We start from the raw sequence: 18,119 nt of genomic DNA on the forward strand, positions 1-18,119 counted from the left end.
TACTTACTTACTTTTGATACTTTTGAATACTAAACATAATAATGTCCTAGATTTTAGTACTGACCCTCCCTCTGACGTGTTAGCTAATTTATGAAAATTGGATAGTAGATCTGAATATTAAAACTGACTTCTTGTCTTGAAGACCTTTGTGAAACTTTGTGTGGTGGTGAATGGAATCAAGCCTCGATATGTTCCTTGTCTGAGAGTATTAATTAGATAAAAATATCCACAAAGCTCTTCACCTACCCTTGGGATGTAACCATTCCAATTTCTTAACACATAAACTCCAAACTTTTACATATTTCAACACTTTTTACCCTTTTTTTCGTTTGACATCTTTTTACCACCTACAACCGCCAAAAATCAAATTTTCAAGTCGCCATTTTCGAATAATTTCCTTGGCTGCGTCGTCCACGGGTTTCGTCGTTTCATTTGTTTGGGATATAATCAAAGAAGTTTGACCACGCATAGTAAAAGTAAATTAAAAATTGGCGCGGTTTGGTGCTCCACCACAGAATCGATGTTTTTTTTTCGCGCAAAATTTTTAAGTCAAAAAACAATCTGCGGGCAAGTGTTTTGAAATACAAAAAAGGCGAAATAGTGCCTAAACCTCGTGCCTTTTATTGGAAGAAGGTCGATCCTGTAATCCAGATTGAAAGAATTTGAAACGAAATCAGATGCAGTTGTAAAATTTGAACTTGAGCATTTCACAAGTAAGTAGATATTTACCTTGAATTTTACTATCACAATACATAAAAAGTATTGAAAAAACTGCATGAAATTTGTGGTGTAGAAAATATGACCATTTTTACAAGTTTATCAGCACTCATCATTTGGCATATGCATGCATGTTGAATAGGTAATTAACTTTTGCCATGAGATTATTCCAATTCATGTACCAAGTCCAAGATTTTACACTGTACCAGTGAACAGACTTAATTTTCTGAAATATCAATTCTAGTGTAAACCACAAAATTTTGATTTCTAGGATTTTAAAGGATCACATTATTCAACATTATTTATCTCATCAGACCACGCACGAGGTTTTTCATCTACAACAACAATGTCTGGAGATTGGTTTCAAAATGTCAATGGGGAACTACGTGCCAAATTTCAAGGTTTATACATATTATACATTACTTTAAAGTTGCTTTGGTTTTTTGTTGAAACTGAATGTTAAGAGTTCTTCTGTCTCACAATTGGATTTGCTGATCCTTTTCTATTTCTATTTGGTTGAGTTCGCAGGAGGCCTCCAGGCTCCAGCACCTTGAAGGGGGGCCCCTTGAACTGACTACCCAATTCCCCTCACATGGCATGGGTTGAACCGCTGTGTGAGTGTGAGTGGGAATCAAACCTCAGTGTCGCCTGTACAAAAATTGGTGTAAAATTATTATTGTCTTATTAAAAGGTAGGAAAATTGTTTTTTGACTAGTTAAACTATAGTGTATAGTTCTGTATAGTGCTTCTGAAACCTGTTCTTGATGTTGATTGTTTTCTTTCTTTGATTCAGAGCATCAAATTTCAGAGAAAAACTTGATCGAAACACTTTGCTTGCACGATAACCGTATTGAACTACTCAAAATGATGAATTTCACCGTCAGGCAGATACTGCTTTTTGAGCAGTTGCGAAATCGAATTGTTGGGGATTGTAAAATCAACACTCAACAGCAACAGCTTACCCCTTCAACTCAAAGATTCCAGAGAGGAAGAAAGAACTTACTGTAAGTAACCAGGTTTTGTATTTTAATACCTGACAGGGCAGGGGGGGTTGGTAGTAAAATCTCTACACGGTGTGACGAAAAATTAAAAAAAAAATTTTACTGCTAAGGGTAGTTAAAATACTAATAAGGGTCGTATCTATGTGCTAAATTTTGAAAAAATTTTACTACCTGGGTAGTAAAAACTGGTAAAATTAGCAAATTTCAGTTATTTTTGTAATTCTTTAATTTTTTGGATGACTTTTCTGAAAAAAATTTTATAATTTGAAAAAATTTTCTGTTGGAAAGTTGTTTGCTGCAAACAAAAATTTCTCAAAATTTTTTGTCAATATAAAAAGACTTTAATTCTAAGACATCAAAACATTAATTTTTGCACTAGGTAAGTGAAAAATGTGTCACAGAAATAATAATTTTTTAGCTTTTTTTGTAAAATCAGTCCGAAAAGCAACCAAAAAATAGGTGGTCTCTATGAAAAATTGTCCCAAAAACTTTTACTACCAGGGTAAAATACCTCTTCCAAGTGTCTGGGTGGTGGTATGTAAAAATTCGTAAAAATCCCTTTACTTTTACTACTCATATATGTCTGAGATTTTACTACCGACCCCGCCCCCCTGGACAGGGGTTAAAAGCATTGAGTTTCAAGCCCGAAGGGCTATAGGCAAAACTGTATCCCTTTTCAGGCAAGAGAAATTAAAGCCACTTATTTCCCATCCAAAACGCGCATAGAATCCGCCGTAGTCATGACGACGGATTGTATCTGGCGGTTCCTTTGTTTTGGAGGACTACATTTTTTGAAATCTAGCGATAGATTCTAGATTTTAGTTTAAAAATGACCTTACAACCAATTCTTTTTTCAGACAACGAGAGCTTCGAGAAGCTGCTGCAAATAGATGGCCATTGGAGTCCACTCCGCCAAAATTTGACTCGGATAAATCCAAAGATGAGCTGACAAACTTTGTGCAAAAGATTGCCAAAAAGCAAACGTTTTCGGATATGGGTGAAAATGCTATTCGCAAAAAGCTGGTTGGGATCTTTCAACAAAGGCGACGTGTTAAAAGACCATCTCAACTCAATTATGTAAGTCAAACTCTGATCTACTTTCAAATTTCTTAATTCAACCTCCTCGAAACAAAGTGTTTAAACCAGTGTTTTGATTGTTCAAATGTACTCCAACCACACTTGATGGACTTTTGCATAATTTCTACACTGAAATTTATCCTTGTTATCATCAAAGAGGGAAATTTGAGTAAATTTTCTTTTCAGTTACTTTTGCAAGCATTGCGGAGGGTTCTGCCCGCGAAAAATTGTGTACCTAAAATAGTCTTTATCTGTCTGTGGAGATAAAAGTGGGAGGGAGAGATAGAGAGAGTGAGAGCAATCTGTATGCGAAGCAGGCCCAGGGGAAAAACCATAAGAGTGGGGAAGCTGAAGACTCAAAGAGGTAGAGGTAGAACAGGAAATATCTTCACATTAAGGCTGTAGTTTACACCAATCTGTTTCGTTCTTTTCACAGGAGTCATCCACTGCTCAAAAGAAGCCAAGAGGGCAGGTAAGACCTCATCTTCAACTAGTGTCTGATGACTGCTTTAATTTTTGGGTAGAACAGGAAATATCTTTCTATTAAAAGGCTATAATTTTATGATGTACTATTTTATGATTCTTGGAGATTTTTTGCAGATTTTCTCTTTTTTATCAGAGTCTTTAATGACTTAGACAATTATATTTTTATTTGGGATCTACTTGTTGTTTTAGGAAGAAAAAGTGGCAAATCAAAATGATGCGTTTGTTTTGGCAGAAGACACACAAATGGTTAGTGCGCTTAAAGAATTAAAAATACCAAATTTGAGTAATGTTTTCTAAAGTCTTTCCCTATTAAAAATTTTCCTTTCATAATAATTTGCATTTTTTCTATCAGTCCGAAGCAACTCAAGATTCGCCAGTTATGAGGCTACCATCACCAATTATCAATAGGACTTCCTCAACTGTAAGACATTCAAACTGATTAATTAATTTCATCTTATTTAATCAAGGTTTTTTAAGCTACCTTAAAGGAAGAAATTTTGGCGGAAAGAAAATTTGGCGGATTTGACTGAAATCCGCCAAATTAAGTTCCCGCCAATATTTCTTTTTTTCGCCATCTGCCAAATTAAATTCCCGCCAAATTAAACATTTTGAAAATATGATCTCTTTTAAGGTGTTTTTGCTATTTTTTCGCTGTTTTGACGCCATCTTAAGGTTAAATTTTTAAGCGACCGCCAAATTAAATTCCCGCTAAATTTAGTTTTTTCGTCCATCCGCCAAATTAAATTCCCGCCAAAATTTCTTCCTTTAAGGTAATAGTTTTTTGATATTATTAATATACGATTTTAATAATAATTTTTAATAATTATTAAACAATTTTTGTGTCATTTCTTTTGCCTTAGTTCTGTATTAGCTCATTTCAAACCATGCCTATTAGGTTTCAAACAGTAAGGAAGTATCCCTGGAGAGTTTTTATTTTATTTTAGGCAAATTCAAAAGTGGTAGTGGCAAACACCTTGGTGGAGGAAGACAGTCAAGAAACCCAGTCATTGCATGAAGATGATGAAGAGATTCCTCTTACAGGTAATTTCAAGAAAAAGTTAAATAATTCTCCACTAAAATGTCTTGTTTCCTGTGAACACCTTTTTCACATAGCTGAAATGGGTGCTGAATAGATTATTGATGAAGTAAAAGGCTTTGAAAATACTGGCGTTTGGTCATAGTTCATTTGGATTTTGAAAAAATAAAAATGTTTCTTGAATTTTGGATAAAATTTTGGCAATGTTTTGCTATCATTGGGCTGAATTCGTCATGTATTTCAAATTTAGATTTTCAAAATGCAAATGAAGGGTTTTGCCAGAATTTAATTTGCATTCTAGCCCAAAGTGGATTTCATCCCTTAGAGGGGTTATATTATAAATCAAACACTCCAAATAATTTAACGTTTTTTTTGTTTAGATGACGAAACTATGGCGGATAGACCAATAAAAAACTATTCATTATCAGGTATGAGTGCTTCTTTTTGAGTAGCCAATGGCCATCCTATTCTGCCAAATTTTCAAACGGCCGCTTTGACACAAGACACGTGTTCGATGTCACGCTAGATAATTCCTATTATTTTTATTGTTTTTCTATTTGGTTCTAAGTATATTGTTTTTTTTTCTTTCTGGAAATGCTCCTCATCTAAGACATTATGATATACAGGATATTGGGCTTATTTGACGAGATTTGACAACTAAGCCTGTCGGAAATTTTACCAGTCTAGTCTGATGTCTGTTTTTTTCTACAGAATTGACGGACGAGGACAAGTTCAAAACCAGTAAGGTGTTCCTTAGGCATTTGAAGGTGTTCACAATGAACAAGCTGACTCTTCAAAATACGGCAAAGCGGGTAGGTTATACGAGTATGAATCCTATCAAAAGCACCGTCCGGGAAATGGCCGTGGAATTGGCAAAGTTCATTATCACAAACAAATTTGTGGCAGTTATAGACATCCCGGTGGATGATAAGGATAATGTTGTTATTTATCGAGATGGAAAGTAATTAAATACTTTCGTTTTTTCTGACTCTTTTTTACTCTTGATCGTTCAATGAAATATCTTATTTTCTAGGTACCCAACTTTAATTTAATTAGCCTTGAGCACTGGTGTGTTTAATTCTTTTTATACTAATTTTATCCTTAAGAGGAAATTTTTTACACGTGTAAGTTTACTGGTATAAACAAAGAAAAGTTTTTACTCGAAAAATGAAAAAAATAATGATAGTGATTGCTTCGAAAGTTACAGATATTTTATTCTAGTACATTTTAATATCTACCTTGTAAGTCGACAAGTATTGTATTTTTAAAGTCATGTCTTTTGTAATATTTTGGGCTTGTTATTAGGTAATAGTATTCCATAAACCGAAGATCACATTTGTCTCATTTTCTTCGTTGTCCTTCATAGAGTTGACTATAAGTGAAAGGTTCTGAGGTTCACAGCTACAGTGTGAAATAGCTTTTTCTGGGTGGAATGGTCTCATTGAAATTTAACTGCTTAATTACAGGCAAAACATTTCCATCACAAGGCCAGGAAAAAGCTTTGTCAGGCTCAAATTTTCATTTCGCAGGGTTGTTAAACCTCTTATTCACATGCTAAATTATTCTATTACTACAAGGTGAGGAAATAGCTTTTTCCAGCTCAAAATGTTATTTCACAGGGTAGCTAACCATCATATTTACAGGCTAAATTATTCTATCACTAGGTGAGGAAATAGCTTTTTCCAGCTCAAAATTTCATTTCACAGGGTAGCTGACCATCATATTTACAGGCTAAATTATTCTATCACTAGGTGAGGAAATAGCTTTTTCCAGCTCAAAATTTCATTTCACAGGGTAGCTAACCATCATATTTACAGGCTAAATTATTCTATCACTAGGTGAGGAAATAGCTTTTTCCAGCTCAAAATTTCATTTCACACGGTAGCTAACCATCTTATTTACAGGCTAAATTATTCTATCACTAGGTGAGGAAATAGCTTTTTCCAGCTCAAAATTTCATTTCACAGGGTTGTTAAACTTCTTATTCACAGACTAAATTTTTCCATCGCAAGGTCAGGGAATGGCTTTTTCCAGTTCTTAGTTGCATTCACAAGGCCGATAAATAGCTGTTTCTTCACCATGTTTTTATCATCATGAGGTCAGAGAAAAGGATCGCACTATAAATAAAACCAAATTTACAGGTGGGGAAAGTGTCTTGTAATCAGTTATTTCTCGACCATGTGATTTCTATTTCCAACCTAGGGACAGTGGTCAACATCTCAGGTCGGTAAATTAGTCAGGAAAACTCACTTTCTATAGGTGTCGATTTTGTGTTTCACTACCTTGTATTTTTTATTTTTTTCCTGTGATTTATGTGGCTTTCAGCCTTGCACTCCATTGCAGAGGCTAATCAATTTTAATGACTATTTTGACTAATGACCAAGTTAAAATCTTTTAATTTTTTTATATTTCAATATTAAAAAGGCATGCATTCAAATGATAGAGGTTTAAAATTTTTCTCTGGGCTAGTTAGTAAAATATCTCAAATAGGCTCTGTGATGGAGTGCAGACTGAAAGCCACATGAACATGGTTCGTCTTATAAAAGGAAGTTCATTCTATGGTGGCCTATCTTGAAGTGAAGGTGGTTGAACAAAATGTCAAATGTCGAAAGCAGCCACCGAGGGCAAAAGACGGAATAGCTGTTCCGGAGACCCCCCTAAGCTGGAAATGGCCTAGGTGTTCCGGGAAATTTTCAAAAAATTTGCTCCTGGAAATACATAGCTGTTCCCTGGAAAAATCCTGAAAGTTCTATATCAGCTTTCCAGCTGGAAATTCACATGTGTTCCGGGTTGATTCCATGTAATTTTCACAAGTGATATAGAACTTGGGAGCTGTTCCTGTACCCAACTAGCTGGAAATCTGGAGCTGTTCCGGTCGAGATTAAATTTTTTTCTGGACAAAGATTGAGCTGTTCCTTGAATTAGCCAGCTGGAAATTTTTCGGAGCTGCTCCTTAGACAGTTTAAAACAAGACGCTCCTGGAAAACTTCCCCACTGGAGTAGGAACAGCTAAATTTTTTGCTGGCAAATTGAAAAAAATTGAAAAAAATGAACTGTTCCTCTACAGTAGGTCACTTTTCCAGGAGCGATTTGTGTTCCGAGCTGTCTTAATTTAAAAGGGGAGGATATTTTTGTGGTTCTTTGAGCAAAAATGGACTAATCTTTTAACAACTCAACTCATGACATCTTGGTGGATCACAACTGAATAAAATGAAACAATGTCAAGAAGAACACAGAAAACATCAAACTTCAAAACTGACAAGCATGACCAGGTATGTTTTTTTTTACTTTTCAGTTCTATACAAGACCTCCACTCGATATAATTGATAACTTTTTTCCAACCATTGATGACCAATCAATAATTCGCAATTAGAATAGGCAGGCAAAAAGTGGGCCGACTGAACCAGAGCTGATTGATTGATTGGATATCGACTAATGGTGAAGGGGAATCAAGCCTGTTCTATAAATAATTTGCTATCTATCTTTTTTTACCAATGTTTTGTTCAATTCAAGGCAACCGAACCTCACTTCTCAAAAATTAAAAAGATTATCAAGTAAGTTAATAATGGGATTAGTTTCCGCAGGGAAAAAGTTTTGTCGATTTTTCAGATGAGACCCGCAAAAATAAGTCTGAATGGAAATCTGAAAAGGTGGTCGTCCACATTGAACGTACACACTAAGAGGGAGGGGGATAGCTTTTGACAGGGGGAGGAGTCAAATGGAAATGTTACGTACTCGGTAACTTAATGCATGTCCCAATTTCTTCAAAAACTACTTATATTTCTATATTTCTTTTTGTATTTATGAAGTCATAATTAGGTTTTCTTAACCCCATTCAACCTAGGCTCTTAGAGGCGGTTCAGAACTAGGGATGGGGGGGGGAATCGCTTTTCCTGTACCACCCCTTAACTTTTGATCTAGTGAGTTGTTTTGGATGAAATTTGGCACACAAGATCCTTGTCACATAAGGCAACTTTTGACAAAAAGTCTTTTTGATGACTTCACTCATCGTGCACAAAGTGAGCAAAAACAAAAATTTCCTTTTGTTCTTTTAAATAGCTTTTGTATTCTAAAACAAAGGCTTCAGAAAAAAGTTGCCTGAGTCTAAAATGCTTATTTTACACATAGAAAATCTTTTCTTAGACCATTTTTGCTCGTAAAATCTTTTCAATTAGAGAATAAAAAGAGAATCATTGTTTGTTTTAAATGCATCAAGGAAAAGAAATGGTTTCTTAATAAACATTGAGTTTCATAAATGAATAAAGGTTCGAACCAAACAATTTGAATTCAAAATTTTCTTCCATCGAGGGGGGGGGGGAGAGTGAATGAAAAGTACGTACTTACTAGAGGGGGTATAGCCATTTGTGTACGCTTGCGTACAGGGGGAGGGGGTACTTGATTTTCAAAATCTTAGTGTGTACGTACTATGGGGACAGCCCCAAGTTCTAAGCCGTGATTTTTTTTTGTATTAAGGTGGTATTCCTAAAATCCTATGTCAGACTTTCTGAAACACTGAGTTGAGCTATGAAGTTAATTCCTTTTTTAAATGACTTTTTTTCTAAAGTTTGCGGAATGAATTGAAAATGTTTTCAAAAATATTTTTCAGAGGGTCTGAATCCTAAAAAATTGATTTTTTGAGATTTTAAGTCAGGAAACCAGTTTTTAAAGAATCTAATCAATTCATTGCATGCCAAACAACAATTTCCCTGAAAATTTCAAGTCAAAGTCTTTATCTGATCCTGAGATATTCCTGACAAGGTACATGCAAACCTGAGAAAAATGTGGCTGCGTTTTAAAAGGCTGAACAACGCAAACTAAATACAAACTAAAAGGTCCTCTTCAGCCACAGTACAAAAATCAACAAAAACGTGTTGCGCTTAAGTCACGTAAACATAGCAAAGTTTGTTGTGATCTTGCGAAAACATAAAATTTGGCTGAAAACTGTGACAAATTGTTGATTGATAGTCCAGGATGACTCTGTAGCCATAAAAACCTTTCTGGTACATATTTTCATTCATATAGACTTGAATTGACATGAGCTGACTTGACCTAAGGCGGTTATGAGTAGCGGGTGTCAGATGAGAAGTAATGTCCAGTTCATTATAATTCACATTTCCATCTTTGTTACATCATGCTTACATCATGCTGTGCTTGGATTTAAATCTGCTACAAACCATTATGTCAGCTACTAAAAGCACACTGCCAGCCTAATTGGGCCGTCCATATAGTACGTACGCAAAGATTTCCCAAAAATTTGATACCCTCTCCCCCCTTGTACGCAGAGAACAATAGAAATGATGTCATTTAAACAATAGATGTACGCTTTTGTTAAACCCCCTCTCCCCCCTTCACTGCGTACGTACTATATGGACGACCCCAATGCGCAAAACAAAATGGTGGCAACTTGACAGTTTTTCACAGAAATCAAACATAACCACTTTTCTAGTTTCTGTACAGTCTATTCTTGATTTAAATAAATCATTTCCATCAAAAAGAGATTTTTTTCCGTTGCTAGGGTTTTTTTTTAAGCACCAAGCAGGAAAAAAAATGCTCACCGCAGCCTGAATAATAAAGATATCACTCTGAAATTTTCAGGGGATGTTCAGAAAGACTTAAGGATCTAAAAACACCCAAAAATCGAAATTCAATTATTTTTCGATGATTTTAAATTTGGCAGTAGACCGCCACGGTAAATTTCAAAAAATGTCAAGGACCATTTTAAACATGTTTACCACAATCAAAGAAGCAAAATTTAATCCTCGTGAAAATTAATCCAATTGAAGTATCAAAGTCGATCGATATCCAATGCATCAATTGGTTTTCGGTTGGTTATTAAGTGAAAGAAAGCTGCTGATTGTTTTTAGTGAGAGTCTGGTCCATGTGATTTATACATAATTTCTTGTGATTAAAATATTTTTAATATTATGGTATTAATATTACACTTTTTTGGATTAGTAAAAGTTCAATGTAAAAGTTTTCATCAACCTTTTGGATTTGGTTTAAAATTTTTGTGTGAGTTTCACAGCTAAGTAGCTGTATTTTCTGGGAATTAACAAGTAATCTTTGGTAACATCTGATCAGATTTTCATTAAATTGGGATTGTGTTGCCATGGTGCGCTTGTGACATTGTGTGTTATCAATAAAACCGAAATCGATAATCAATGGATGATTGGTTACAAATCGATAACAATTAATGAAAAATAAATTACCATCGATACACTGGAAGTTAATTGATAATGATCGATTGTTAATCGTCAGAATCAATTCCGAAAGGTAGTCGATAGTAATTGATACCTCATCAATAACAATTGATTTTGCATCAGTATCCTGGATTAGTTATTGATTATTGATTCTGATATTTATGATCAATTAGATCATTTATGACTTCCTCAAATTGTTTATCTGAGACTTATTCATAACTGGTTCATCTGAAACCCTTCGCAAAGGGGAAAAATACTTTAAAGATATATTAAATAACTAAAAATAATTGTTAACGTTAAAACACAAAAATAATATAATTAAAAGAATGATACTGCTGTCTGGCTGTATTCTGAGACTTAAGATATTTTCTGTGTTTTTGGATAACTATGGGGAGGCTTTGTACTTTTTTTAAATCGAATGATCCAAAAGATTCATATGTCTAAAAAACGAGGGGGTTTGGATAGAAGATTATGGGCGATGACGCGCTTCTCGAACTATGCTGAACTTAGTTACCTTTTTCTTGCTCAGAATGTAATATACTTTTTAAACTATGGTTAGTTTCTTTACATTTCTATTTTTATATTTCATATTATAGCTAAATTTTACCATTTATATAGATACATTTTAAGATAAACAGCAATGTGACAGACGTTCTTGCGAGTTACCTATATCTTGTCATTTTCTCGGGATTGACATGTTATGACGCGCTTCTTCTTCAAAGGCGATTTTGCGAGCAACAATACTTTCCCTTTGAGATGGTTTATGCTAGATTACAAAGGGAATCATTAAATGAATCGATACGGCTACAAATATTAGCCACATTAAAAACCAGTTCCTTCCCAATAAAGTTAGCCGGTATCTTTTGACGTAGTGGTCACGATTGTCTTTTTGACATCAATAATAAGGTTTTAAATGTGTCAAGCAGAAAGTAACACTTTGGCATTGCACTTAACACTTCTTTGGAGATGAAACTTTTTGTTCTAGTTAGGGGATGAAACTTTTTGTTCTAGTTAGGGGATGAAAAGAGTAAGTCATACTTTTCATAAAGTAGTGATCTTTAGGTTTGTACATGTAATGAATACCTTTACTTTCAATCGAAGTTGTTGAAAAGATATGCGGGACTGTTTGCAAAATATACTATTTAAGAGGTACACACAGTGATATATCTTTATCTGATATTTCAGCTATAAAGAATTGACCTGGACATGAATTCAAAGCTCCAAGATTTCAAAATGCAGAAATTGGTATGATTTTTATTGAACATATGAATTTGAGAGTTTAATTGAATTAACTGCACTAATTTGTTTACTATTTATTGGGTGTTCTGACATTTAAAATCCATACAGGGGGTGGACAAAACTTTTCAAGCAAAAAATAATAATTTGTTAAAATGGGCAGATACTAGATACCCCTTGAAAATGTCAAAACCATAAAAAGAAACCTTGGAAAAAGTTCTTCATACCTTTTAAGTGAGTGTGCACGGTTTTTAAGATAACTTTTACCCCCTTGACTTTCCTTAAACCCTCTGGAAATTTTTTTTCAGATTACCCGAGGGAAAAGTTCGTTTACCCTTCTGTATGGATATAAAATGTAATGGGTCATAGTTTCCTGTTCTGTACTATAAAAATTGAAATTTATTTACTTAAATTTTAAGTAACACGCATATCTGCGCATATGACACCGCGCTAGTGCCTCTCATCCATACTGCACCGGACCCCGAGAATCTAGGTGAAATTCGAATCAGACCTGAAAGATGTAGATTTGAATTTTTAAAAACAATGAATGTTTTCAATGAAATTTTGAACCTCCAAAATCCTTTCCCAGGGTAAGTTTCATTACTTTTGATAGATAGGCTAATTTTTTTGGTCCTTGAAGTTGACTCACATTTTCATTATAACCCCCAGAATGTAGGTTTGGTTTTATGGCTTTAAATCTAGTAATAGTAAAATGTTGATATTTTTTCAAATGGATTAATTATAACAGCTAATTTTAGAAATATTTTGTGCCAAAACAATAGTCTAAAGAGCATTTTGTTATTCTGAAAAATGGATTTTTTCCCTTTTTAACCCCCCAGAATGTAGGTGAAAAGATTTGGTTGTTGAGAGCTTAATCTCTAAGTGAAATTCAGACAAAAATTTAACAAAGATATTAATTTCATCGTGCTAGAAATGAGGAAAAGTAAAAGGAAGGACGAAAAGAAGCGACAAGAAAGTTGTTTTTATTTTGTAGGTTGAAAATTTTTTGTTAAAATATGTGAATAATGTAACTATACCCCTGCCTCATAGCCCCGTTGGAACTTTTCCCACAACGGGGACAAAGATTTCTACTAAAGTCTCGATGTGGATAGAAATTCTATTGTTCCAAACTTAGGCAAGTTTTCTAATTGGGGTGGGGTCCCAGCGGGTCTGGGATACGTCGAAAAAACTCAAAATGTCAACATCAATCATCTCTCAGATAGTACTTTCATGTTATGAAAGTACAACAAATAAATTTTACATAATTTGACAAACTTTTTTGTGTCGGATTATGAAGGCCCAAAATTGAAGGTCAACTAACCCCAAAAAGTAGGTCAAGCATTTTCGTCAAAATATCTGGACTTAGAACAATAAATTTTGAAATGGACTATTTTTCCCATTTCGTTTGTTCATTAGGAGAAAGAAAATAACCTATCATCATAACTTAATTCCAATAGATTTCGATTTAGAGAAGATTTATTTAAAAAATGCCTCAATTCAGGTTGTATCCGATCGACTTTGATTCAGATTTCCGTTGGAAAAAACTAATTCAAGTTTAAATTTTATGTCTATAAATGATAAGTAATATGTAACAGCAGGCTCTGATACAACTTTTTATGAAGTTGAACTATCGTTAGGGCTACAACGCTACAAAATGAGAAACCTACATTCTCGGGGTTTACTGCATTCTCGGGGTCAGGTGCTGTACACTTCTTCTTTCATGATACCTGCTTTAACCATTGCCTATTAATCAAGCACTTCCGTTTCCATTTCAGCTATCAACTGGACGATGGGCATGAAGTGAAATGAGATGATATTCTAAATACGGATGGATGATTCAGCTTTTGAAATCTTCAGAACAGTCCATGCTTTAAAATGATATATTATCAGACAATCCAACTCAAACGTTTACGATGAAGTAACTATTGCATCCAGTATACTCATTTTGCTAACTGGATATGTCAAGAATGTTTCTCTTTCAAATAAACTTTCTCCCCTTTAAAATTGACCTCCTCTTTTTGTACAAGCCGAATTCAGTAAAACTTTCAAACCCATTATTGTCGAGGGGTGTGACCATTGTATTTTTATTTTATACCCCCCCCTAAAAAACTTATGATTTATTACCATTTTGCCTTGAAACGCGAAAAACAACTAAGGTTACCCAGAGTCGTGGTTTTACAAGTTATGTTAATTGACTACAGACTATTTATTCCGTACGAGTAGTACATGATATAGGATTATCAAAATTTTTCTTTGATACGTGTTTCTATATATTCTATATAATGTATATTATTTTTTCAATTTATTGTTTTTAACTTAATTAGATTCTTTTCAAAATTCGAAATATATGTGAAGAAACAAGATTTTCTTTCAACCTAAATTCAACCAGGAGATCTTTCGTCTCTATTGGTACATAATCAGTACTGCCTATACATTTGAAATACGTGTACCCAACGATGTAAAAATAATAGATAACCAACTACCTCTAGAAGGCACTTCTCCCAAGAGAACCATTGTTTTCCTATTGAAATGAGCACTCTATTAAAAAGCTCTGTGTGCAGTGCGTGTTTTGCTTTTAGCTAGATTTTGACACACTTTTTGACATCCACTGAATTGATAGAAAATTTAAATTGTTATTTACTGCAAATTTTGGAAAACAAGGATTTTGTTCGTGATTTTCGGGCGATTCCAAGTTTGGGTGCAGTTTTGGCCAAAGAAAATCAATTGAAGGACATTGTTTCGTTTTGCACGGATCCAACAATATTTTCAGTTTTATCTATTGACATGACCTACAACGTATGTAAATACTTGTATGTTACCCAGCTGACGTATAAACACCAAAGTGTCATTGATAAAAAACAGGTAAAAAAAGTTTCGTTACCAAAATAACGTGATATATAATTGGGTCAGAGGGACAGCCATTACCATTGCTAGAAGTCATAAAATCTCTAGAGGTTTAATCGTATACTTCATTTATTGTGTCTCTTTTTGCATAATTTTGAATCCCTGATGATGCCTGATGACGATAGACATAGGCACCTGACAATCTTAGTCAACTGCAGGGAAAAATTCACCTAACTTCACATTTGTTAAGACTCTCTATATGTGACAGACGTAGATAATTATAGCCAAAATATATACCGTGAGCACCCCAGTTCAGCTTTCCCTGAAATTAAACCTGTGGGGTTTAATTCTTCTGAGCCTTATGAATATCAGTGAAAAGAGTTTCCTTCAAAAGACATCCTTTCTCCGACGCCCAAGTTTGTAACAGCAATTACCAGTCATTAACATATCTCAATTCTCCAAAGATATATTAATCGATTCCTGATTATAGAAAAATGTTGTATCAGTCAATAATAGAGACTTGTTTATTTTCCGATACTCGAAATTTCGTGCCGTTTCAGGCAGTCTTCAGTCAGATTTTAAAAAATTACAAAAACGACATTCGCAATGTCAATCTTCAATCAATCGTAAAATGGGTTACGCACAGAGAACGAGTCTCGTGTTCGCAAAGCGAAAGGGATTCTACAGACGCCCCAAACCCGCCCACCAGTTATGTTAGGCATGCGAATGTTGGGGCTATTCGTATCACAACAGGGGTGGATTGCTCAAAAGAATGTATTTTTTTTATTTGAGTATGACAGGTAACATAGCTTAGGCCCATTAGATCATAATTTTGAGTTTCAACCAATCAGATCGATTTGATTAAGGGATTTTTTAAATTGTAAGAACGATAATAACAGGTTTTGTTATATGTTTGCATAAATTTTGTACCGATAAAAAAGCTAGTACTCCAGCTTCGGCATTTTTTGTCAACTTTAGTCCAATACACACACTGTACCATGCAATAATGTTGATTTTTTTCACCCACATGTTATCAACAATCGTTTGGAATTTCATAGTGCGTCTCACAGTGGTAAATAAATTTGTATTCCATTTGACATTTACGGTCAATATAAATAAATTTTCAGTCTGGTAATAGGATACGTTTAAAGTAATATACATAAGAATTGTTTCATGGTAAAAATTAAAGAAACAGATTTATTTATTATTCAATACTTGAAGTTTCTTGCTTTCACACATTCATCAATTGTTCACATAATTGCCAAGCTTAATCGTATAGAAAAATGCTCTGGATAACCATCTCAAGTTTTTCTGAAAAAGCTTCTTCACCGATCAGTTCATTTTGACTACCAGTCAAGCAATCACTGAAGATGTATGCTTTTTCTTTTTCATACTCCTGATGCCCATGGATAAGATAGATGTCAAAATTTATATAACATTACATCAGTCAGTCATTCATCACAAGTGATAAGATTATGAACATGCAAGATTGCTGTTGGAAATCAGTTCAAGTAAAACAATTATATGTGAACAGCAGAGGGTATTTTCGAGTGAATCTAACTATTTTCCATAGTCCTACTGTCCTTCTGTAAAAAATCGTTATACAAGCAGTTCCATCAAGTTCGAGCAGTGCAGGGATAGGCTGCTAATCAAGGTCTACTCGGATTATCTTTCTCTCTGCCAATCAAGTATCATTTCAATTACATTTTGCAATTTTGTCAATACAGTCAATAGATTGGTTTGTCAAGAGTTCTTCATACTTCAACTTATTAATTTTACTTTTAAATTTACTATTTACATCAGCCATGATTTTATTTTTTCAAATTCTCGTAATTTGTAAACATGGCGGGATTTTATGCTAATCGACATACGTTTCGCGTACATGCCTAAAAGTACTTTGGTTTTTAAAGTGCACCAGGGCTTATATCCCCCGTCAACGCGTCCATCAGAATCATCAATAACGTAAGGGGGTTAGATAAGCCAAGGGGTCGAGGGTGGATAATGTCAACTTAAAAAAAAACAACCTTTGATACAACTACAGTATAGAATGAGCTTTCCCTCTGAACTAAGTATGGAGAAATATTCTTTGCTTTTATTTTAAAGCTATAAGGTATTTTTGGGTAAATTCATCTTTCTTTTTGTTTAAATTCAAGTTCCTGTTGTTTCCGTTATTGTTGGACCTACCTTGGAGGTCCTATAAATTAACCCATGTTCGTCCGTCCGTCCGTCAGTCTGTCCGTCCGTCCGTCCGTCTGTCCGTCCGTCTGTTACCAGCTTTTCTCAGGATTGGCTCATTAGTTTTTTCTGATTTTTGGCACAATGATGCAAAATGGCAATGCCCAAAATGTGACGGAGCCCGATTTTCGGAAAAAAAATTTTTCCGGCCGAAAATGCCGGATATATCCCGGAAAAATGGTTTTTTGGGACTTTCTGAAGATCTTACCATTAGTATTTTCTGATTTTTTGCTCAAAGATGCGTATTAACAATGCCCAAAACATGGTGAAGTCCGATTTTTGAGAAAATTTTTTTCCGGCCGAAAATATGCCGGAAATCGCCGTTTTGCTCGATTTTCATTGGACTTTTTCCTTATAATTGGTTGTTTTTTCATTCAAAAACATTATTAATAGCAATGCCCACCATTAAGTATGTTTCAATTTTCATTAAAATTGATTTTTGAAGCCGGAACTATTCGAAAATCGCCGGAAAGACAGTATTTCTTTAATTTTTCGAGCTGTACTTTATATTTTTTTATGAAATTTTGCACACTGATGCAAAATGACAATACCTAAAATGTGATGGAGCCCGATTTGCCGGAAAAACCGGTTTTTGACATTTTCTCGAATTTTCATCCTAATTTTTCTCTGATTTTTTGCAGAATGATGCGTATTCACAATGCTCAAAAAATAACCGAGCCGGATATTTCCGTTTTTGCAGATTTTCGTTGGATTTTTTCGTTTTATGTCTTTGTTTTTTTTCAAACAAAAACATTATTTATAAGAATGTCCACGATTAAGCATGGTTCAATTTTCAATAAAACTAATTTTGGTGCAGGAACTTTCTAAAAATCGCCAAAACAGCCGAGAAACGCCGGATTTCATTAATTTCTTGAGTTGTTCTTGTTCTTTATTTTTTTTTATTTTGACCAGCTATGTCCTATGTGTTTCATTGTTTCAATGTTCATTGATTAGTTTGATAACCAGGTAGGTCCATAAAAGTATCACTTGTTCTGGTTCCGTTAATAGTGACTCTTTGTAGAAATAATTCTTTAGGTGTCTATGTTCATAAAAAGCTGCTGAATTTTATACAACTAGTTATAATTTTTATTATCATCAGGTTGATGCTGTTGTGACATTTGCAGCTGAAATACAACCCGTACTGAAGCATTTCAAACTGAGTGGTAAAAGCTCAAGTATGCTTAATGGCACACTAGAGATCATGCTTTGGTGCCCTACACGAATGGCAAACCTTCTGACAGCTAGTGAACGTGCCGTAGAAATCCTATTTCCTGTTTGTGAGTTACT

At 34.4% G+C, this 18,119-nt stretch overlaps 2 protein-coding genes and 1 long non-coding RNA gene across 3 annotated transcripts; all 3 read left to right on the plus strand.

Annotated features, from left to right (window-relative positions):
• The first annotated feature begins 32 nt into the window (after positions 1-32).
• Positions 33-3,578, plus strand: LOC136809788 (uncharacterized). The gene is made up of 6 exons (XM_067066345.1): positions 33-713; positions 989-1,118; positions 1,511-1,721; positions 2,576-2,795; positions 3,232-3,267; positions 3,471-3,578. Exons 2-6 carry the CDS (start codon positions 1,064-1,066, stop codon positions 3,576-3,578), a joined length of 630 nt encoding a protein of 209 aa, XP_066922446.1. The 5' UTR covers positions 33-713; positions 989-1,063.
• A 60-nt stretch (positions 3,579-3,638) lies between these two features.
• LOC136809775 (uncharacterized) lies at positions 3,639-5,320 on the plus strand. Its single transcript, XM_067066330.1, has 4 exons — positions 3,639-3,702; positions 4,226-4,322; positions 4,698-4,745; positions 5,029-5,320. The coding sequence occupies exons 1-4, from the start codon at positions 3,661-3,663 to the stop codon at positions 5,280-5,282; spliced, it is 441 nt and encodes a 146-aa protein (XP_066922431.1). The 5' UTR covers positions 3,639-3,660; the 3' UTR covers positions 5,283-5,320.
• A 2,205-nt stretch (positions 5,321-7,525) lies between these two features.
• Positions 7,526-13,564, plus strand: LOC136809774 (uncharacterized). Its single transcript, XR_010847020.1, has 3 exons — positions 7,526-7,589; positions 11,703-11,762; positions 13,529-13,564. It is a non-coding gene; the product is annotated as an uncharacterized lncRNA (long non-coding RNA).
• Positions 13,565-18,119: the final 4,555 nt, after the last annotated feature.

This window comes from Clytia hemisphaerica, unplaced genomic scaffold (assembly GCF_902728285.1).
Source record: "Clytia hemisphaerica strain Z4C2 unplaced genomic scaffold, Clytia hemisphaerica genome assembly, whole genome shotgun sequence".
Lineage (NCBI taxonomy): Eukaryota > Metazoa > Cnidaria > Hydrozoa > Leptothecata > Clytiidae > Clytia > Clytia hemisphaerica.